At 53.6% G+C, this 22,049-nt stretch overlaps 1 protein-coding gene across 2 annotated transcripts; it reads left to right on the top strand.

Moving 5' to 3' along the window:
• The first annotated feature begins 3,350 nt into the window (after window positions 1–3,350).
• ZNF783 (zinc finger protein 783) lies at window positions 3,351–21,952 on the top strand. Of its 2 annotated transcripts, XM_053926796.1 has the most exons (7): window positions 3,351–3,517; window positions 5,947–6,348; window positions 6,432–6,558; window positions 6,724–6,852; window positions 14,149–14,310; window positions 15,318–15,428; window positions 17,224–21,951. In XM_053926796.1, exons 1-7 carry the CDS (start codon window positions 3,494–3,496, stop codon window positions 18,051–18,053), a joined length of 1,785 nt encoding a protein of 594 aa, XP_053782771.1. In that variant the 5' UTR covers window positions 3,351–3,493; the 3' UTR covers window positions 18,054–21,951. The 2 variants fall into 2 exon arrangements, with proteins under 2 accessions (XP_053782771.1, XP_053782772.1); XM_053926797.1 differs by lacking the exon at window positions 14,149–14,310 and having other exon boundaries at window positions 17,224–21,952.
• Window positions 21,953–22,049: the final 97 nt, after the last annotated feature.

Here is a 22,049-nt window from a genome sequence, read left to right as displayed (position 1 = left end):
GTTATTTTGGGGTGGAGGGATGTTAGAAGGTTCTTGAGTGAGACCAGCAAGAGCCAACAAGAACCCTGACCAGTGTGGCACAGTTGGTTGGGCAGCATCCCGCAAAGTGAAGAGTTGCCAGTTCGATTCCCGGTCAGGGCACATGCCTGGGTTGCGAGTTCAGTCCCCTGTCGGGGCGCTTACGAGAGACAACCAATTGATGTATCTCACATATCGATGTTTCCCTCTCTTTCTCCCTCCCTATCCGTCTCTCTAAAATAAATAAATAAAATCTTTAAAAAAAACAAAAGACCTGACCGGGTACAGCTGCAGTAGGAAGAGAACAACAGACAGGAGAGGTGGCCGAGATCGACAAGGTGGAGTCAACAGAAGGTGACACTTTTTGAAGGCAGGGACCATGTCTTCACTGTACCCAGACTCCCGACTCCAGCCACAGGGGCTTTGCACACAGGTGCTCACCGTGCATTTACTGAATGAACAGGGACGAGGTGATTCACAGAATAGGGAGCTTGGTGTCATCTGAACGAGGGTCAGCTTCTAGGAGGAAGAGGGCCTTGGTTATGTCCCACCCACTGACGCAAGAAACAGATGTTCGGAGACTTTCAGGACGTTTTCAGAGATGTTACTTTAATGGCCAATTCTTTTAACCTGCGCAGGGGCGGACTCTCGATGTGTCCCGCAGACATGGTGCTCTGAAGAGCTGCAGCTGAGAGCCGCGCCGAACGCTCACAGGCTAGCTCTTTTATACAGTGAGAAGCAAGCAAGCAAGTTACAAAAGCAGGAGGTGCTGTTATCTCTGCATAGCTCTGAGCTCTGGAGGAGTTTTGCTCTGGGTTCAGGAGGAACTATCTGTCCGTCTCCTGTTGATAAGCCTATTTCGGTTGACGATTTGTTTCTCTTCCTTATCCATTCTAGTGACCTTCAAGAGGTTTTCTGCTTAGCAATGCTTATAATTGTCTAGCCCTCTTTCCTAGCTCTCAACAGTTACACTTCAGGTCTGTCTCTGCTAATACTTTCCTTCCTCAGCTTTACCCACCTGGGTGGGTCCAGTGGAAAAACGGATACTTTCTCTAAGTGCACCTCTGATATTTGGGGCAACGTTAGGAAGTGTTACTTCTAGGTAACAAGGGACCAAATCAGTCTAAGGCATTGCTCATTGAGAAATCCCTTGTTGAAATAACACAGCCTAACAATTTTCAAATGAGTGCTGAAGGCACTAAGAGGATCCCTACTGTGAGCGCTGAGAAGGGAGATTCATTTGCTGCTAACCTGAGATGGAATTTATCTGCCGAGATGACTTCCAGGTCAAGTGAAGGCCCAACTTTCATAAATAATAAGAGCCTAGCAGCCATTTGCTGATGGGGCTCCTCGTAAATGCTGTGTACTAGGGCGAACCTCAACTGGACGCTCGCTGTCCCGCACTGTCTCCCTGCTCGTCTGCGCTGAGTCAGCCTCGGCAGGGAAACCCTGGATTCATCTCCTGTTAACAGACTGAGACCTGCCCTGTCCTGTCAGAACTGCACAACAGATGTCTCGCATGCAAAGGACCTGAGAGCCTGGGTGGCAACGTTCACTACGGACAACGGCCTTCCCTCTGTTTTGGCGGAACAGTTTGGGTTGCCAACCTTCATTTGTGTCTCCAGGGCTGCCGCTCCTTTTTGCTCAAGTAACTGCCTTATCCTCTTTATTACAGGCTAAAATTAATTTTGGTTTACACTAGGAGCTCATCAGGGATCAGTCAGACCAAATATTTCAAGGATTATAAAATACTGGTAAGTTGTGATCTTAGAAAATAAGAATTCATGTCCAATGCAAACAGAAGAGCTTGTGGGCTTGTTGGACAAAGATTCTAAGATGAATGGGTAGTGCAGAAAAGGTGGAAAATAGAACTTACACAGCATACAGCACACTTCACATTATATTCAGTGATTAACTCTTAAGGTGTTCCACCTTAAGGCTCTTTACAAATGAGGAAGAATGGGTCCTAGATTGAGTGGTTTATTCAGAATGCCCCAGGACCTGAATTAGCAGCGGATTTGCTCTGCTGCAAACCCATCCGGAGCAGAGCTGGGAGCATCCCAGGTGGCTGCTGATATGCGAGGGAAGAGTGGAAGTTGTCAATGTAGGAAGGAAATGTATAAACCTGTAGAGAATTTTTATGAGTTTATCTGAGCCAAACTGACAACAATCGCCGGGAAGCAAAATCTCAACGGACTGAGAAATGCTCCAGAGAATGGCAGTTCTGCACCTTATTTTGTATATTATAATCAAAGGAGCAGGCGGAAGGGCTTACAGGAAATTCGCACAAGTGGGAGAAAGCTAAATGGGGAAAACCTCTGGGATTGGATACAAAGTAAAACGGATAGACAGACTTCTTTTGCATAGGTGGGTGCAACACCGTTACCAGTCAACAGTTAAGATGATAACAATACAATGAGGGGCTATGTGGTCTCTGCTTCAGGGAGGGGTCCAGATAAAAAGGATATCACCCTGCCATTCCAAAGGTATGTTATCTTAGATACAAAAGGACAATAGAAGATTGTCCTTTGTCAGGGGAGATAGGGGCCTAGGATGTGATTACCTTTCCTAACTCGCTTTTGGTTACAAAGTTTTCATTTCAGACCATCCTACTGTGGTTACTTTAGGTCTCTGAGTTTAGGGCTCAGGAGCAGACCCCCCCTGAGCTGTCAGGTCTAGTCTGTGGCCCTATTTTTTGGCCACAGTGTGGCACAGAGGACGTCTGGGGTTCTGCGGAGAGGTAGGCTCCAGGGTAAGAGGAAGAGACTCGGAATTCCCAAAGCGCTTTGGGGAAGAGAGGGAGGATTTCTTCTTCTTCCGCTTTTTTTTTAATGAATTAAATTTTTCCTGAGGTCTTTCTATTCTGGAAAACTGAAAAAACTTTTAAAACCTTTATCCACCTCCACGTTTTTTCCTGGGCATCAAGCTGTCCCTTTGGGTGCAGCAGAGGCGTTAGGACGGTGACTGTACACGCCCTTGAGGTTCATGGCGAGGACCGCGCTCTTCCTCCGCAGCGGTGGGGTGAGGGGGGCTCCCAGAGCGGGGAAAAGTCTGCGCGGTACCTCCGTCAGCGCCGTGGTGCCGGGGCCCTGCCGCTCCGCCATCCTGCAGAAGATGCGCCCCGGCGCGGCCCGCGCCCGCCGGACGGCGCCGACTCCCGCGGCCCAGGCGGGGCCGGGCGGCCAACACCCACGCCGCGCCCCGGGCGGCCCCCATGGCCGCAGGGCCGCTGGGCCGCAGGCCGCGCGCGTGCGGTCCCTCGGGCTGCAGGGGGCGCTGTGCGCGGCCGCGGGCCGGGCCGGGAGCGCAGCTCTTGTTTAAAGGGCCGGCGGGGCACGTGGCTCGGACGCAGCTCGCGGCCGCAGGGCAGGGGCTCCGAGGCTGGGCGGCTCCGCTCCGCCTCCGCCGCCACCCGCGCGCCCCCAGGCCCGACCGCGGCCAGAGCGGAGCAGCCGAGAGACGGACGCGGGCAGCCATGGCCGAGACGGCGCCTGACCGGGTAAGCGCCCCGCCGGGCCGCCCTCGTCGGCGTCCGCGCCGCTTTCGGGCCGAGCGACCGGGCGGCCCAAACGCCGGGCCGGCGGGCGGCCCTGACAGCGGGGACCGGCCCGCGTTGCAGAAACACTTTAGGTGACAGGCCGCGCGTTTGAACGGAGGGGCCGGCTCCCCGCGCATTGTCTCGCTGGAGGCCCGGCGCCCCGACGCGGGCGGGGAGGACGGGGAAGGGGTCGAGGACAGGCAGAGGCTTTGGAATCGCACCTCCTTTACGGACCCAGCGTTCAGCTTGTACCTAGGACAATGCTATTGAGTGAACGCTGTTTACAGGAGGCATGGGAGGTGTGGGGCTTTTTTTTAAAGATTATTTTAGCACATTTTAGAATATCGGCTGATAATGTTCTGTATGCACAAATCAGAGAAAGCGATCCTTTGGCCCTTCAGACACAGTAGAAAAACACTTGTGAAGCGCTCCAGAAATAGCCTCTACTGTTCTGAGTGCATGCCAGTGGAGTTTTTGGAACCTTGTTTTTTCCAGATGCTCCGGCCCTTTCCCTTGGGTCTCAGAGGGGGGAGCGGGGTGGGGGACATGGGGTGGCAGTTCTGCAGGTTTATGGCCCTGCCCGCTGCGGGGAGCCCCAGGATGGCCTTTCTCCAGCTGTACAGGAGACATCTTCAGCTCCCACCTGGCCCAGGACCTCAGCGGTCTTTCTGACCATTCCCGTCCATCCGCTTCTTTCCCTCTGCTCACTTGCGTCACCCGAGATTCCAAGAAAAGCTCCCAAACAGGACTGATTTGCCCTCAGCTCTTGTTAGCCTGTGGGTATCACCCTCGTTTATTACTGTCTCTATACCGAAGTGTTCTCCTGGAGAAGGAAGAACCATGTCCTTTTCCTGGATCCCCACTGTACCTTCGTGCCGACAGATGTCCAGTAGTTGTTCATGAGTGTGTTGTTGAATCTTTCCATCATTCATTCATTCAGCGGGCATTGATTGGGCATCTGCTATGAGTGAGGTGCTCTTGGAAGCTGGGGACACAGTGGTGATCGGCACCTGCACCTACCCATGGAGCTTATGTCCTCGTAGGGAAACAGAGCCCCAGGAAGGCACATGGAGTTGTTACAGGTTATTAGGGCTACGAAGGAAGGGACTAACAGGGCCCTAGTTTACATGCATGGGTCCTTGAAGGTCCTTGTGAGGTGATGTCTGTGCTGGGGGTTGTGTGAGAGGGGCCAGGAGTGCAGGCTGGTGCAGGGGCCCATGTGAAGGTGGCGGGGAGCTGGGTGTGTCTGGGGAGGCCAATGCCCAGGGGGAGACTGGGTCGGGGAGATAGGCCGCACCCTGGTAAGAGGTTTAGGTTTTATTCTAGGCACATTGGGTTGCTGAGGAGAGCATGTGTGGGGGAGGAGGAGGAAGTGGGGAAAATAGCTGGGCAGGATTGCAGCCGCTCAGGCGACCATTGAGGGGACTTGGACAAGGCGATGGCAGTGGAAGAGCAGAAAAAGGGACGGAGGGCCAAGATGTCAATTTGTCATTCCAACGAGGCTTTTAGCAAGATGAGCTGGGACTGAAGCCCCGGAACACGCTCAGGGAGGTCTGTCGTCAGGCACCACGGTGAACTGAGGCACTTCCGAAGCCCTCCCCCAAGGCGCTGAATGAGAGGGGGGAAACAATGCCATCTGCACTATCCCTGCCACGTCCCACCCTCAACGTTCTCATCACGAGCATCCAGCTAGGTCAGCACAGGCTGGGCCGGGGGTGTCCAGCCCGCAGCCCACGGGCCTCATGCAGCCCAGGATGGCTGTGAGTGTGGCCCAACACAAAATCATATGAGACTTGTTTTGTGACTGCGTGTCGCAATTATTTAGTGTGTGGCCTGGAGACGCCGAAAGGTTGGACACCCCTGGTAGACACTGCTGAGTGCTTTGTATCCAATGGTGTCCCTAATTCTCACAGCCGTGTCAGGTCGTACTGTTACTAGTTCCATTTTCTAGATATAGAGGGGATGGTGAAAGATGTCTAAGAAACCTTGCCCACAAGGTTTCTTAGGCAGGTGAGTGGTGGAATTGCTGGTGGCACCCAGGCTGGCTGACGCAGAACTCATGTTCTCTGTGCCGCATGCAAAGCCTGTCCCTTCACTTTCAGAGGAGACTTAAGGCCCAGGGAGGGAGGCACCTGTCTGAGACCACAGATACTTCTCTCTCTGGCCATGTTTTTCCTTCTGTCTCCCACTTGCTAATAGCTTGGTCCAGCCAGTGTCTCCTGTCCCTGAGGCTGGACTTGTAACTGATGTCCCTGCACCCCCATCCCCCACATGGCTGCCTGACTGGCCCTCGGGATCCCAGATGGGGCCCATCCTCAGGTTTCTCTGTGAGGTAGATATTTTGATTGTATAATTCTGATAACGTTTTCCCTTTCTCTTCTTGTGGACAGGCCCCAGAGAGGGACAGGCAAACAGGGCATGAAAGGCCTTCGACACCTCCTCCCTCACCCCAGCCAGCTGCTGAGAAGAACTCGTACCTCTACTCCACGGAGATCACTCTGTGGACCGTGGTGGCCGCCGTCCAGGCCGTGGAGAAGAAAGTGGATTCCTGTCTGGCCCGCCTGCTGGCTCTGGAGGGACGGACGGGGACAGCCGAGAAGAAGCTGGCCGACTTCGAGAAGACGACCTTGGAGTTCGGGAACCAGCTGGAGGGCAAGTGGGCCGTGCTGGGGACGCTGCTGCAGGAGTACGGGCTGCTACAGAGGCGGCTGGAGAACATGGAGAACCTGCTGAGGAACAGGAACTTCTGGATCCTGCGGCTGCCCCCGGGCAGCAAAGGGGAGGCCCCCAAGGTAAGCTGGGCACCTGGGGTGGGACAGCTTGAGGGGCTGTGCCTATAAGTGCAGGTGAGTGTGCATGACACCTGTGGTTCCAGGTGCCCGTGACCTTTGACGACGTGGCCGTGTATTTTTCCGAGCTGGAGTGGAGCAAGCTGGACGAGTGGCAGAAGGAGCTGTACAAACACGTGATGAGGGGCAACTACCAGATGCTGGTCTCTCTGGGTGAGGCCCTGCAGTGGCGTCGGGGCATCTGTCCACAGATTGGCCTCCTGCAGTCTGTGTCTTTGCTTTGGCTTCTGCTCCTCTGGGGTCTCTGCATCTCAGTGGTAACCTGGGCAGCAGGGGCCCATCCTGACCCATCTCTCTCTCTCTCCGTTCTGTACACAGATTATGCCATCTCCAAACCAGACATCCTCACCCAGATGGAGAGGGGAGAGGAGCCTTGTCCTGAAGGCCTGTGGGGTCAGGACGAGGGGCCAGAGAGAGAGGCAGCTCGCCCAGGGAGGCCGGACACTGGTGAGTGGGAGCAAGATGGGTAGGGCAGACAGAGCCGCGTCCCTGTTCTCCTGGGCTTCCCAGGCATGCTGTGAGGCCGGGAAGGGAGCATAGGCCCATGACCTGAGGTGGGGCACGCCCTAGCCCAGGCCGGCCAGTCAGGGGTGGGTGCCAGGCTTAAGGCCCTAAGGTTTCTGCCTCTGTGTAAGAAGGTGCACAGCCTGGCGGTTGTGAGAACTACGTGTGATGGCAGGCTTTGTAAAGCTGAGCATTTTATGGTAGGTGGGCACTTATTACTAACCGAACCACTAGTAGTAGCAGCAGCCCTGTTGGCGCCACCTCCTGGTTCCTCTCCACCTCTGCTCCCCCTGCATAATGTGCAGCTGCAAGGCCTGGACTGCACAGGCTTCCCTTTGTGGGGATGGACCCTCCCGCAGGAGCCTCGGGCTGGCCTCATTCCCACAGCCGCTGTGTGTAGAACCGTGGTTCCAAAGTTGACCGCAGAGTAGAATCTTGTGGGGAGCTTTTTTTTTTTTTTTTAAATAAAATTTTTTAAAAATAAATGAAAGTAGAGAGTGTGGTACAGTGAACTTCCAGATGATCATGACCCAAATTCAACAGTGATCAAGAGTTTGCCACTTTTTCCCTGGCTGGTGTGGCTCAGTGGATTGAGTGCCGGCCTGAGAACCAAGGGGTCACTGGTTCGATTCCCAGTTGGGGCACATGCCTGGGATACAGGCCAGGTCCCCAGTAGGGGGTGCTCAAGAGGCAACCACACATTGATGTTTCTGTCCCTTTCTTTCTCCCTCCCTTCCCTTATCTCTAAAAATAAATACATAAAATCTTTAAAAAAAAAAAAAAAAAAAAAGGATTTGCCACATTTGCCCCGACTGGGTGGTTCAGTGGGTTGGGCATCATCCTGCAAACTGAAAGGTCACCTGGTTCTATTCCTGGTCAGGGCACAGGCCTGGGTTTTGAGCCAGGTACTTGACTGGGGGCATGCGGGAGGCAAACAATAGATGTTTCTCTCCCTCTCTTTCTTCCTCCCTTCCCCTCTCTCGTTCTAAAGAAAGAGTTTGTCACATTTGCTTTATCCATCTCTTTTTTCCCCCCTAAACATAACCAACAAAATACTTCTGCCTCTGGCTTCTTTCACTTAGCATGGTGTCTTCGAGGTTCGTGCATGTTGCACTACGTATTGATACTCTATTTCTTCTTTCCTCACTGCGGGCAAACGCACATAACAAACTTTACCATCTTAATCATTTTCAAGTACGCAGTTCGGAGACATTAAGTACACTCCTAAGCTTTGCGCAGTGGCAGTATCCGTAGCCAATGAGGTTTATCTGAAGTGTGATTATTACTAATTAAATACATTTCTAATGTTTGTGGCTATCGCCAGCATCCATCTCCAGGGCTCTTTCCATCTCGTGACAACGAACCCCTCCACCAGCAGTTGTCAGTCCTTTTCATCTCACACACCCATAAACTAATCACTAAAAATCTGCAGCACACCAAAAAGTAGATTTTTTACCAAGCTGACAAAAAGGTATCATTTTGACTCATTCACTTCGGAAGGCTATTATTGTGTTGGCTGTCGCCATTTTTTAATTTGCCTGTCTGAGGGAAAAGGGGTCGGTGCCCCTGACTGAACAGTCAGGTATAGGCTGTTGTAAACAGTCCAGGGGCGCACCGGTTGAAAGTTATTGCCATTCAGTAATATCCCCTCATCTGCCCCTTTCCCAGCCCTGGCACCCACAGTTCTATGATTTTGATTATTTGAGTACATCCTGTGAGTAGAATCATACTGTATATTTCTGTCAATGACTGGCTTGTTTTATTTAGCATAACGTCCTCCAGTTCATCCACGTAATAGGCTGTGTCAGAATTTCCTTTCTTTTTGTCCCGGCTGGTGCGGCTCAGTAGATTGAGTGCCAGCCTGTGAACCGAGGGGTCGCCGGTTTGATTCCCAGTTGGGGCACATGCCTGGGTTGCAGGCCAGGTATCCAGTTGGGAGTGTGCAGGAGGCAACCACACATTGATGTTTAAAAAAATTTTTTTTTTCCTTTCTTTTTAAGCTGCAATCATATCCTATTGCATGAATTGACCACATTTTGCATATCCCTTCATCTGTCAGTGTACACTTGGGTTGCTGCCGTGTCTAAGTTCTTGTAAATAATGTTGCCATGAGACGGGTGTACAAATTCCGTGCGATACTCTGCCTTCCGTTCTTCTAGGTCTGCACTCGGAAGTGGAGTTGCTGGATGATAGGGTAGTTCTAGTTTTGATCTTTTGAGGAGCCACCAAACTGTTTTCCTCAGCAGCTGTACTGTTTTACATTCCCACCAACAGTGCCCAAGTTTTCTCTACATTCCTGTCAACACCTGTTATTTTCTCTTGTGTTTTTAGTAGTAGTCATCATAATGAGTGTGAAGCAGTAGCTCACTGCAGTTTCGATTTGCATTTCCCTGATGGTTAGTGATAGTGATTTTTCGTGTCTTTAATTTTTCAAAAGATTTTATTTACATTCATTTTAGAGAGGGGAAGGGAGGGAGAGAAACATCAATGTGTGGTTACCTCTCACATGTCCCCAACTGAGGAACCCCGGCCCACAATCCAGGTGTGCGCCCTGACCCAGAATCAAACCGGAGACCCTTTAGCTCACAGGCCGGCACTCAGTCCCCTGAGCCGCACCAGCCAGGGCTCTCTTCCTGTCTCTACTGACCATTGCCATCGACTTACTGAAGTATTTCCTTTGGAGAAATGTCTATTCCAGTCCTTTGTCCATTTTTGAGTCACCTTGTTTGTTTCTTTGTTGTGTAGGAATTCTCTCTACATTCTGTACATTAGTCCTTGATCAGATAGACGATTTACAAATATTTTCTCTATTCTGTGGATTGTTTAACTATGTTAATAGTGTCTTTTGATGCACACATTTTAACTTTTTCATGAAGTCCAGTACCTTTACCTTTTGTTGCCTGCACCTTTAATGTCATATCCAAGAAATCACAGCTAAATCCAGTGTTGTGAAGCTTTTGTTGTATGTTTTCTTCTAAGGGTTTTACGTTTTAGGTTTTATGTTTAGGCTTTGATCCAATGTGAGTTAATTTTTACAGGTGATGTTAGATAAAGTTCCAGCTTCACTCTTTTGCCTGTGGATGTCTAGTTTTCCAGCCACATTTGTTGAAAGACTGTCCTTGCCCCATTGGGCGGTCCTGGCACCCTTCTCAAATATCATGTGACCAGATATGTGAGGGTTTATTTCTTGGTTCTCCGTTCTATTTAGGCCAATACCACACTGTTTTGATTACTGTAGCTTTGTAGTAAGCCTTGAAATCAGGAAGTCATCCAACTTTGTTCTTCTTTTTCAAGACTGTTTCAGATATATGGGGTCCTTTGAGATTCCACCTAAATTTTAGGATGGGCATTTCTATTTCTGCCCCCCAAAAATGCCTTTGGGATTTCGATGAGGATTTCCTTAAATCTGTAGACCATGGGTAGTACTGAGATCTTCACAATATGAAGTCTTCTAACCCACGGTCCTGGGATGTGTTTCCACCTATGTGTTCACAGTAATGCTCCCCAGCCTGCTCTTTTGTTTTCCACGGTTTTAGTTACCTACAGTCAGCTGTGGTCTGAAAACATTGAGTGAGAGATTTCAGAAGTAAACAATTCACAAGTTTTAAGTCACGTGCTGTTCTGAGTAGTACGAGGAAGTCTCGCACTGCCCTGCTGCGTCCTGCCCAGGAGGGAATTGGCCCTTGCCCCGGGCACCCGCACTGTCTGTGTTCCCACCCGTGAGTCACTCAGTAGCGTCTGGGCCACCAGAGCAGCTGCCAACTGTCAGAACTCTATGTTTAAATAACCCTTATTTCAGCAATAATGGCCCCAGCACCGTTGATACAACTTCTATGACAGTAAATTATGTAATTATTCTATTTTATCATTAGTTATTACTGTCAATCTCTTAACATGCCTAATTTACCTATTAGACTTTATCATAAGCATGTGTATACAGGAAAAAGCATAGAATATAGAGGATTTGGTCCCACCGGTGGTTTCAGGCACCCCCTGGGGGTCTTGGACATGTCCTCCGTGGATGGGGGGATAATATTGTTTCAGCAATGTTTTGTACTTTTTATTGTAAAAGTCTCTCACCTCTTTGATGAAGTTATTCCTAAGCATTTATTTTTCTATATTATTGTAAATGGACTGACTTGTTTTGTGATTTCCTCTTTAATTTGTTCACAGTCACTGTATAGAAATGCGCTGCTCTTTTCGTGTTTACTTTTCTCATCCTGCTAATTTGCTGAATTCAGTGATTGGCCCTAACTTTTTTTAGTGGATTTTCATTCTTTTCTACATATATGATCATCTTACCTGTGAACAAATAATTTTCTTCCTTTCCAATTTGGATGCCTTTTATTTCTTTTTCTTTTCTTTTAAAAAAAATATATTTATTGATTATGCTATTACAGTTGTCCCATTTACCCCCCCCTCACTCCACTCCATCCTGCCCACCCCCTCCCTCCCATATTCCCCCCCTATAGTTCATGTCCATGGGTCATACTTATAAGTTCTTTGGCTTCTACATTTCCTACACTATTCTTACCCTCCCCCTGTCTGTTTTCCACCTATCATCTATGCTACTTATTCTCTGTACCTTCCCCCACCTCCCCCTCCCACTCCCCTATTGATAACCCTCCATGTGATCTCCATCTCTATGGTTCTGTTCCTGTTCTAGTTGTTTGCCTAGTTTGCTCTTGTTTTTGTTTTAGGTGTGGTCGTTAATAACTGTGAGTTTGCTGTCATTTTTACTGTTCCTATTTTTGATCTTCTTTTTCTTAGGTAACTCCCTTTAACATTTCATATAATAAGGGCTTGGCGATGATGAACTTCTTTAACTTGACCTTATCTGAGAAGCACTTTATCTTCCCTTCCATTCTAAATGATAGCTTTGCTGGATACAGTAATCTTGGATGTAGGCCCTTGCCTTTCATGACTTGGAATACTTCTTGCCAGCCCCTTCTTGCCTGTAAGGTCTCTTTGGAGAAATCAGCTGACAGTCTTATGGGAAGTCCTTTGTAGGTAACTGTCTCCTTTTCTCTTGCTGCTTCTAAGATTCTCTCCTTCTGTGTAATCTTAGGTAACGTAATTATGATGTGCCTTGGTGTGTTCCTCCTTGGGTCCAGCTTCTTTGGGACTCTCTGAGCTTCCTGGACTTCCTGGAAGTCTATTTCCTTTGCCAGACTGGGGAAGTTCTCCTTCATTATTTGTTCAAATAAGTTTTCAATTTTTTGTTCTTCCTCTTCTCCTTCTGGCACCCCTATCATTCGGATGTTGGAACGTTTCAAGATGTCCTGGAGGTTCCTAAGCCTCTCCTCATTTTTCCGAATTCTGGTTTCTTCATTCTTTTCTGGTTGGATGTTTCTTTCTTCCTTCTGGTCCACACCGTTGATTTGAGTCCCAGTTTCCTTCGCATCACTATTGGTTCCCTGTACATTTTCCTTTGTTTCTCTTAGCATAGGCTTCATTTTTTCATCTGGTTTTTGAACAAATTCAACCAATCCTGTGAGCGTCTTGATAACCAGTGTTTTGAACTGTGCATCCGATAGGTTGGCTATCTCTTCCTCTCTTAGTTGTATTTTTTCTGGAGCTTTGAAGTGTTCTGTTATTTGGGCCATTTTTTTTTTTGTCTTGGCACATCTGTTACTTTAAGGGGCGGGGCCTTAGGTGTTCACAGGGTGGGGGGGGTAACGCTGGTTGCTGCGCTGTGATGCTGTACGTGGGGGAGGGGCCGAGAGGGAGCAATGGCGCCCGCTCCTCTCTCCACCAGGTTTCAGTCTTTCACTCCACTACCCACAGTCAAACTGGGCCCCTCTGGTGCTGGCTTCTGAGTGGGTGGGCCTGTGCACCCCCCAGGCCCCTGTGGGTCTCTCCAACGACCTCTCCCTTGAGGCTGCGAGTCTCTCCTGCTGCCGCCCCAAACCCGACGGGCATTTTCAATCAGAGGTTTGAGGCTTTATTTCCCCGAGCTAGAGCCCTGGGTTGCGTGGTCTGCTTTGCTCCCCGCCGTTTGTCCAGTTTATCTGTGCGCGAATGTGGGGCCCGCGGGGTGCTACCCGCCGCTCTGCCTGCCCCGTTCTCCGCCACTCTGAGTCAGGCCCTCTCGGTTTATCTGTGCGCGAATGTGGGGCCTGTGGTCAGACTGCCTGCCCCATTCGTCCCACACTCCACCAGTCTCGGTCCCTCCACTGCCATGTGAGTCCTCTCCACCCCGGCTGCCCGTCTCCGCCCCTCCTACCAGTCTGGATGAATATTTATTTTTTATTTCCTTGGTGTCGGACTTCCTTGCCATTCGATTTTCTGCCAGTTCTGGTTGTGCGAGGAGGCACAGTGTGTCTACCTATGCCGCCATCTTGGTTCTCCTTATTTCTTTTTCTTGCCTAATTGCTCTGGCTAGAACTTCCATCACTCTGTTGAATAGAAGTGGGGAAAGTGGACATTCTTGCCTTGTTCCTAGTCTTAGAGGAAAAGCTCTCAGTTTTCCACCATTAAATATGATGTTCACTGTGGGTTTTTAATACATGGTTTTTGTTATGTTGAGGTCGTTTTCTTCTGTGCCTACTTTGTTGAGTGTTTCTATCAGGTAAAGGTGTCTAATTTTGTCAGATACTTTTTCTGCATCAGTTGAGATAATCTTGGCCTTTTCCCTTCATTCGGTTAACAAGGTGTAATCCATTGATCTAGGTTCCTATGTTCAACCTTCCTTGCATTCCAGGAACAAACTATTTGGTCAAGGTGTTCAATCCTTTTAATAGGCTGCTGATTTTGGCTCGATAGTATCTTGTTGAGGACTTTTACATCAATGTTCATAAGGAGTATTGGTCTGTAGTTTTCTTGGAGTGTCTCTCAGGCTTTGGTAACAGTGTGGTTTTAATGTACCTCTCTTACTATGAGTGTGGTTGCATATCTTTTTATTTGTTTATGGGCCATTTTAACTTCTTATTCTGTGAAATATTTGTTCATCTGTTTTGCCCTAGGAAACTTTTTAAAAATACAGGCTTCCTAGGCCCACCCAGATCTACTGATGAGAGTCTTGGGGGTGCTCCCCAGGGCACCCTTACATACCACCCTAGTGGAGGACTTGGAATTGGGAGCCAGGGCTGCAATGTTCTGAGCCAGGGGTCCTGAAAAAGCCAGACCCTCGGCCCTGTCGTGTGACCTGTCTGGCACTAGTCGAGTCCAGAATGTAGTCACAAGATGATCCGTGACATTCGTTAATTACCATACTCTGTGTTTGACCTGTTATCCCAGGTCCCAGTGACAGCAGGGAGCCACGTACCCCCACTCTCCCTCCATATCCAGAGCACGTCCCCAGCCCAGTCAGGTCTGACCCAGAGGGGCCCAGAGAAAGACAGGCCCCTGAGGACCAGAGAGACTCAGGAGCAAGAGGCCCCCCGCCGGGAGCAAGCACGGGTGAGTGAGGCCTGCCGGGCGGCCGAGTGACTGGCTTCCCAGCAACAGGACCAGGGCAGCGGTACTGAGAAGGGGGTGGGGGCATGGCTGGGGCCAGCTGGGCTGAGTGGGACAGGCTTCCGGGAAGAGGGGCCACTGAGACGGCGGTAGAGGAGCGTAGGGCCTTGCAGCACAGGGGGACAGTCCGAGCAGAGGTGTGGGCTCCTCGGGCGTGTTGGCGGCCGGGCGCACAGGTCTGTCTGGAGTGAGGGAAGGGGCACATGAGGGCGGGCCTGGGCTTCTGACAGTGGGGAGGCGTGTGTCCCCGCCCAGCACGGGGCCAGCCTGTGTGCTCCCCGGTGAGGCCGTCTCTCTGAAGGAAGGCCTGGGAGAAGCTGTGTGGCAGTCAGTCGCCCTTCCCAGTGTCCTCTGTCTGCTCCTGTTGAAAGGAGATGCCTGTCCATCCCACACAGAAATGGAGAGTAACTCAGAGGGCACTAGCCTAGCGTCCGGCAGGTCATTCGGAGCCAGTTCTGTCTTTAGCCTGCGCTTTGTGCCCATGGGTTCCCACCCTCCTCCTTCTTGCCGGCCTGATTTTTTAGACTCTGGGTCCTTCTCCCCAGTCATTTCTCTGCCCCTCCTTCACTGAGTGTGGCCTCCCTGAGCTTGGAGGTGACACCCTCCCTTCCCTGGGTCCCTCCTTCCCAGCCACTGTGTAAGGAGAGGTGGGACCCTCCCATTGTCCCCATTCTGTCCTGGACCTGGCACTGTTTCCCAGGGGCCTCCCCAAACCCTCTGTCCTTTTGGCATCTGAGGCCCATCGGGGTGACACTCAGATGCCAAGGGGCCATGGCCTCACAGCTCTTCTCTCTCCTCTGGGAGGGGAGGCTGCAGTCCTCTGGACAGAGCGTGGGCCCCCCTTCCTGGTGGGCGCTGGAGCAGATCCAGGCCCTCTGGGAAATGACTGTGTCACCCTGCAGGAGCCCCGGGTTGGGAAGGGCCCTCACGGGACTCTGTTTCTCCCACAGGGCCCCCCCCCAGCACCAGCATTTTGCCCTCAGTTAAGCAGGAGGAAGCGTCTTCAGATGGGGAGTCCCCAGCCTCCCCCCGCAGGGACCTCCTGCCCAGCATGGAATCAGGTGAGTGAGGCGAGAAGCCCTGTGGCCACAGCAGAGCCTCAGAGGAGCTCGGGGGCCTTTTAGGAGTGGGTGAGGGGACCTGCTAGGGGTTCCCTCCTGAGGGGTTGCTTTCTCGCCACCCAAGTAACGTTTCCCTGGAGCTCTGGGGACCCAGATTCTCTGTGGCCCCGGTCTTCCCTCCCTGCGGTCCCGCCTGGCTGGAAGGCTGCTACTTGGAAACTGTCTGCATGCTGCCCGGTTTGTGGTCTGGTGACAGAAGGGCCTCACAGCCACCGTGGGGTGGCCCAGGCTCACAGCCTCCAGTGTCTGATAGCCTGTGTGTGGTGGCCTGCGATTTACAGACAGTTCCCACTCAGTATCTGTGCATTTTCTCTAAACCCCGCCGACACTGCCAGGGCCAAGAAAGAGAAAGTGATTATTGCCCATTCTGGCCTTGGGGCAGGTTTTCTGTCCCCAGAGAAAGGGGCCCAGCTCTCCCCTGGTTCCCTCCTGCCTTGGTGGGAAGCAAGGGTGAGATTTGGGCCCACCGCCAGGTTGTGGCGTGGTAGCACTAAGCTGCAGGTGGGCCCACGTGAAGGGGCCTGGGGACTGTGGCCTCACAAGAAATAGAGCTGGAGACCTCACCAATCCCTAAGTTCAGGAATACCATGGTAGGCCGTTAAACGCAACACCATCTTACCCCAAAGTTTAGATGATTCTTATAGACACCGCTTCTGTGGCTGTAGGACTAAATTAATACCAGTGGGTCATTTCTAATGGAAATGAAGTTCTGTCCTGAGATAGTGGGGAGGGTTATGGGTTAGCTGCAGGGAGCAGAGGGCCCAAGGCCTTGCCACTGGTGCTGTCCCGGACGCCCACCAGGGAAGGCCCCCCGTGCCCTGGCACCCTGTTCTGTGGGTTAAGTTCAAGCTTCCGCAAGGACAGCAATTACTCTGGTCTAGACCTTGGAAGGTGCTCATAAAGGGCTGAAGATTCTCATTTTAGAGTGTAGAGGGCAGGGTTTCCGGTCACCCTTTGAGCAGACCTTGTGGTCCAGCAGCTGAGACCACCAGGTGCTGGCAGGGGGAGGTCCAAAAAGAGGGGGACAAGGGGGCTGACTGCAGAGAAGCCCAGAAGGGAACAGCAGCTGGAGGCTCTGGGAGGATGCATGGTGTTCCCGCAGCCGGGACCTGCCTTCTAGCATTGGGGACCCCTCGCTCCTGCCACCTCAGCCCCACCCTTTCACCTCTGGGTCTTGGGAGCTCCCTGCCTCAGTCCTGTCTCAGACTCAAGTGTGACCCACGGAGACCCAGCTGGGAAGCCCAAGTCCTCATGCCTCCATATGTCCCTAAGATTGCAGTGCTGGCGGTGGCAGGCGCTCAGTGTGGCCTCGTTAAAGGGGCCAGCAGCTCTGCCTGTGGCTGTCACCCAGGCCCTGGAGGCCTGAGGCCTCACCCAGTCTGGAGGCAGCCAGGACCTGAAGGATCCTTGTCACTGGGAGGGCGGAACTGAAGTCGTCAGAGCTCTTGGGGGTCCTGCGTGGGCAGCGTGTCTCCCTATCTCTGTTTCTGGGGTCTCTGCCTGTCATTGTCTCCCCTTCATTCCCACCTATGTGTCTCCCATGGCTCTGGCCCCTGACCTCCTGGCTCCCCGGTGGTTCGAAGCTTTGTCTCCTCTAGTCTGACTTCCTGCAGGCTTAGGCCTCCCGTGGACACTGGTGACCTCAGGAGGCAGTGTGGCAGGCGGGGCGGGCGGCTGTGGCCCCCACCCCCGGCAGGACGAGGGGCAGCAAATCAGCGGACGGTCCCTTCCGCAGGCGGCGCTGCCCGTGTGGTCGTCAAGACAGAAGTGCGGCCTGAGGACGAGATGGTGGCGGAGCAGCTCTTCCTGGGGAAGCCCCCCGGCCAGGCCCAGAGCGCAGTCCCCGAGGGGCCCAGCAGCAGGACCGCGGGTCCGCGCCAGCTTCATGCCCAGTCAGCGCCCAGGGTGCGGGCAGGGGACCCGCGGCCCCGGCCGGCAGGGGCGGCTGGGGAGACGCCCCGCGTGCTCCCTCGCCGCCGGCGGGAGCGGGCCTTCCCCTGCCCCGACTGCGGGCAGAGCTTCCGCTTGAAGATCAACCTGACCATCCACCAACGGACGCACGTGGACGGGGAGGCGCGGGAGGCCCAGGGTGGCGCGCCCGCCGGCTGGGGAGAGGCACCCTCCACGCTGGAGCCGGGGGAGGTGGTGGTGCCCGGGCCCGTCATCCGCTGGCTCCCCGAGGAGCCCGAGGGCCACCGCGCCCTGGCAGGCCGCACCTTCGCGGGGCGGAGGCCGGCGGCCACCAAGGTGTACCACTGCAGCGAGTGCCTGCGCTTCTTCCAGCGGCGGAAGAGCCTGCTGCTGCACCAGCGCCTGCACACGGGCAACAGCCAGGGCTGGCCGGCCTGCCCCTACTGCGGCAAGGCCTTCCGCAGGCCCTCGGACCTCTTCCGGCACCAGCGCATCCACACGGGCGAGCGGCCCTACCAGTGCCCCCAGTGCGGCCGGGCCTTCAACCGGAACCACCACCTGGCCATCCACATGCAGACTCACGCCCGCGGCCAGGCCCGCCCGCACCTGGGCAGCCCGCCCCGGCCGCGGCCCAGCCGCTCGGAGGAGGGCTGACCCTGGCAGGAGCCCCGGGCAGCGGCAGGACCTGCTCTCCGCCTGCCGGGCCCTTCCCCTCCTGCCTGATCTGGTCCCTCATTCTGGGATGCCTGCGGAGAGGTCTTTTTCTTTCCATTCAAATGGGAAGCTGCAGCCTTTTTTGGTGACAGCGTATGAGTGTGACAGCTGCGTTTTCTACATTCCTGACTTACCAAGGATCCCTTAAGGCATAGGGGATGCCAGGTTTCAGGCGAGGGCCTTTGCCAGGTTCCATGGACAGGCCGTGGACCAGAGACGGGGGTCTCGCTGCAGGAAGGCGGGAAAGGTGGAGGCCCCAGCCGCTGATTTTGTGCAGAGGTCTGGGGCCTGCCTGCGGTAGCACGAGAGACAGCAGAGTGGACAGAACCTGGAGAACGGGCCCTGGAGATTGGACTTTTCTACTTTGTATTTTGAAACTCTGTTTCTCCTTATGGAGCTTTTCTGGTGCTTTTATAAATGTGTGTGGTTGCATAGGGGCCCAAGACTCCTGAGCGGGCAGGATTATTCCGCCACCTGCTAGTGTGGGGGGGTGGGCACTCGGCCTGCAGACCAGCCTGGGTGTTCATGGGCTTGCCTCCGCTGCTGCGGGAGAAACCAGGTGTCTTCCCAGGTGTGTGCGCTTGGCCCAGAGTGAGTCCCAGCTCCGCGGTCTTCCTGCAGTGGGTGTGGACTGGCTTTGGTTATCCGTAGAGAAGGGGAACCCGAAGCCCAGAGTAGAGGGTGCCTGCCCATGATCTCAGCGTTCGAGGGTGTGCATGCTCCATGCCCGTGTGTCACGGCATGGGCGTGCCTCAGGAAGCTCCTTCTGAGAGAGAGACCCTGGTTTCGGTGACCCCGGTCAGCCGGCTGGATGGTTTGTCAGGTTAGAGGAGGGGCTGTCTCCCAGAACTTGGACCCCCAGCATAATTAGACCCGGGATCTGGGTAAATCTTCTGACCACCTCCAGCCTCGTGTTACTGGTTTGCCAATATGGGTAGTGACCCCAGGGCCTCCCACCTCCCCTTGGGGTTGTCAGGGTCACAACAGATTAAGCTGCAACTGGACAAACAGGAGGCCTGGTTTCATTCTTTCAAGTTCAGGGCCGCTTCTCTCTTCCATGTCAGTCTGCAGCCCGTTCCGTCCAAATCCTCCAGGAGGGGCCTTTATTTCATGGAGTGAGTGAAGGCCCCGTGGGTGCAGAGGGAGGGAACTTTTCCATTTGGCTTCATAAATAGTTCCGTGAGACAAATTCTTACCAAAGCAACGGGGGTCAAGCAGCAAGGTCAGGCGGCAGCAGCTGGCATCGTGGAGCAGTCCCAATAGCAGCCAGCTCCTTGTGCCTCCTAAGTCACACCGCTTCCGGTGCCATCTGCAGACCTGCTCACGGAGAGCGAGTCTGAAGCTGGAATGAATGGCTCCTCAGCTGTTCGGATTGCCTTCTTTGTCGGGCACCATGTGAGGGGGACAGCATTCAGGTGCCAGGTGCCGCTTCCTGCTGCCCTGCCCCCCCGAGCCCTCACACCTCTCCCAAAGTCATGAACAGAGTCGGGGACAGCTGGTAACGTCACCATCATCTCTGGGGCAGGTGCGAGTGTGCACGTCAGTGACAGCGCAGCCAGGCTCCACCAGACTTGGGAACAGGAGGTGCCACGCTTTCCTGCGGTGGAGCCTGCTTGTCTTCTCAGGCACCCCCAGCCGTCTCCAGGGGCCCTGCATGCCAGGGCTGGCTGTCGGCTAGCACTCAAACAGGATATGGTGCAAGTGTGGCTGCTCCGATCTTAACCCTCAGCTGCAACAGCTGGTCTCAGGTGTTTCCTGGGGATGCCTCAGGGCAGTGAGTTCCTGGGCCCGGCTTGCCCACACTGATGTCCTGGGTCAATGCAAGTGCTCTTGAAAGCCAAACGTGACAAATCTCAAGGCACTAGCGCCCCCTTTCCTTTTTCCACAGCATGGGCCCCTGGCGAGGATTTGTGAGTTCTGATACCCAATAAGGATTCAAAGGAAGTTCTTTTCTCAGAAATGAGTCAAGAGACCCTGCGAAGTGCAGGAGCAGAGCCGACCTCCGGGACTCGGGAGGCTGGAGCCTGCTAGGGTCTTAGACTCACTGCCAGCTCTGAGTCCTGGCTTCCTCGTTTGTAAAACAAAGAAAGGGGGGGTCCCCGTGTTAAAGTCCCTTAAGAACTGAGCAAGCACTCAAAACCTTTTCTGACTTTTACGTTATCGTGGAGGGCAGGGGTGTGTGGGGGAGCTCTCTCCGGCTGTGCCCCACACCAGCGCCAGCCTTTCAGGTGAGGGGACAGCCTCCTTTCCGTGCTCCTCATCTCCCCGTTCACACACAGCTGCTGGCTCTGCGGTGAAGCCTGACGGGATTCTCCATGCTCTGGGGGCCCACAAGCCAGTGGCCATGGATGGCTTCACCCAGCCTCAAATCAGTTTTCTCCTTGAAGGGAATCTGGAGCTGGTTCAACTTTCTTCTTCCTTTTGAAGTCCTCACCCAGGGACATGTTTTCATTGATTTTACTGAGTGAGGAAGGGAGAGAGAGAAATATCGACGTGAGAGAGGAGCATCGATCAGGTGCCTCCCATACGTACCTGGGTCGGTGATTGATCACGCAACCTAAGTGTGTGTCCAGGACGATGCTCCACGGAACAGCCAAGCACCCCGGCCCAGGCGAGCTCACCTCTTCCCTCCACAGTGTTGATCAGGCTGATTGGGTGGAGGGTGCCGAGTAGCTGAAGCAGACGGCGGAAGAGGAGAGAGGGGCCATCTCAGGGCGTGGTGGCCTTGGCCAGCTTCTTGTCCTGGACCTGCTCCTCTGTCCACACAGAGACTTCCCTACCCCTCAGTGGCCCAGTACTGGAGGACAGGAGGGAGCCAGGGCTCTCTCAGGCTGGGAAAGCCAGTGACTGCCCACTGTGGCAGACAGAACCACGGTGGCAAAGGGGAATGGAGCCAGAGAGGGAGGGAGAGAAAAGGGAAGGAGGAAGGGTGAGTCCAGCACACGGAAGGTGGCCAGTAGGAGTCGACAGGCAGATGAGTGAGGGAGTGACGGCAGTGGGAGCCAGGGTGTCATGGGACTGGCTGCCTGCTCCCTGGAGCTTGGCTGTGAGAGTCCACAAATAGCAGCTGGGGGCACAGTTCAAGAGGTGTACCTGAACCCCGGGGGTAGAGCATGTGACTGCAGGTCAAGAGGTCCCTGGTTCAAATCCAAGTGCCCCCTTGCCAAACTGACTTTTAGTATGAACTAGTGAATAAGGCGGCCAGTGATTGCTCTTGCCACCCATATTGGGCCCAGACCCCGATGGCCCCTCACTCCCCATGCTGACTGCCGTGTCCCAGGTGCTCCCTGGGCCTGTCCTGGCCAAACCTGCATTAGAATTAGACAACAGAAGCATGGTTGTGAGTGTTAATTGAGGTCATGGCTTGTCACACTTGTGTCCCAGGCCTTTCCTGTAGGACCGTGGCTCAGTCCCACTCCTTGCATTAGCAGGAACCCGGACTTCCAAAGCGTTTCCTGGGTTAGTGGACACCCACCTTCTGTGTGATGTCAGCCTGAAGCCTCACTGAGCTCCAGCCACGCCTAGTCTTTGGTCTTTGTTCTCATTCCTCCCTTGGCCCAAGAGCCTCTCCAGCTTCTTCCAGCAACCCCCTCCTGGTCCACCTCCTCCAGGAAGGCCCCCCTGACTCCCCAGGCAGGGTAGCTCTTTAAGTTCTGCTCCCCTGGCTCTCTTCTTGGGCTCCCACCCCCCTTGTGGAAATACTGTGGCTCATGGGTTTGTCTCCTATGGGACTAAGACCCTTTGAGGAGCCAGGACAATGTTTTAAGTCTCTGTGTCCTCACCGTGAATGACAGGACCTGGTGCCTCACATGCTCCGTGTCTGTTGGGTGACTGAATGAATGAATGAGTAGAACAAAAGCACCCTTCCTGAGGCCTTGGGATGGGGACAAGGCTCTCCCTGCACTGAGTGGGAGGGTCACTGAAGACCCACAACTG

Source organism: Desmodus rotundus, chromosome 6 (genome assembly GCF_022682495.2).
Source record: "Desmodus rotundus isolate HL8 chromosome 6, HLdesRot8A.1, whole genome shotgun sequence".
Lineage (NCBI taxonomy): Eukaryota > Metazoa > Chordata > Mammalia > Chiroptera > Phyllostomidae > Desmodus > Desmodus rotundus.
This window is presented reverse-complemented; position numbering and strand designations above follow the sequence as displayed.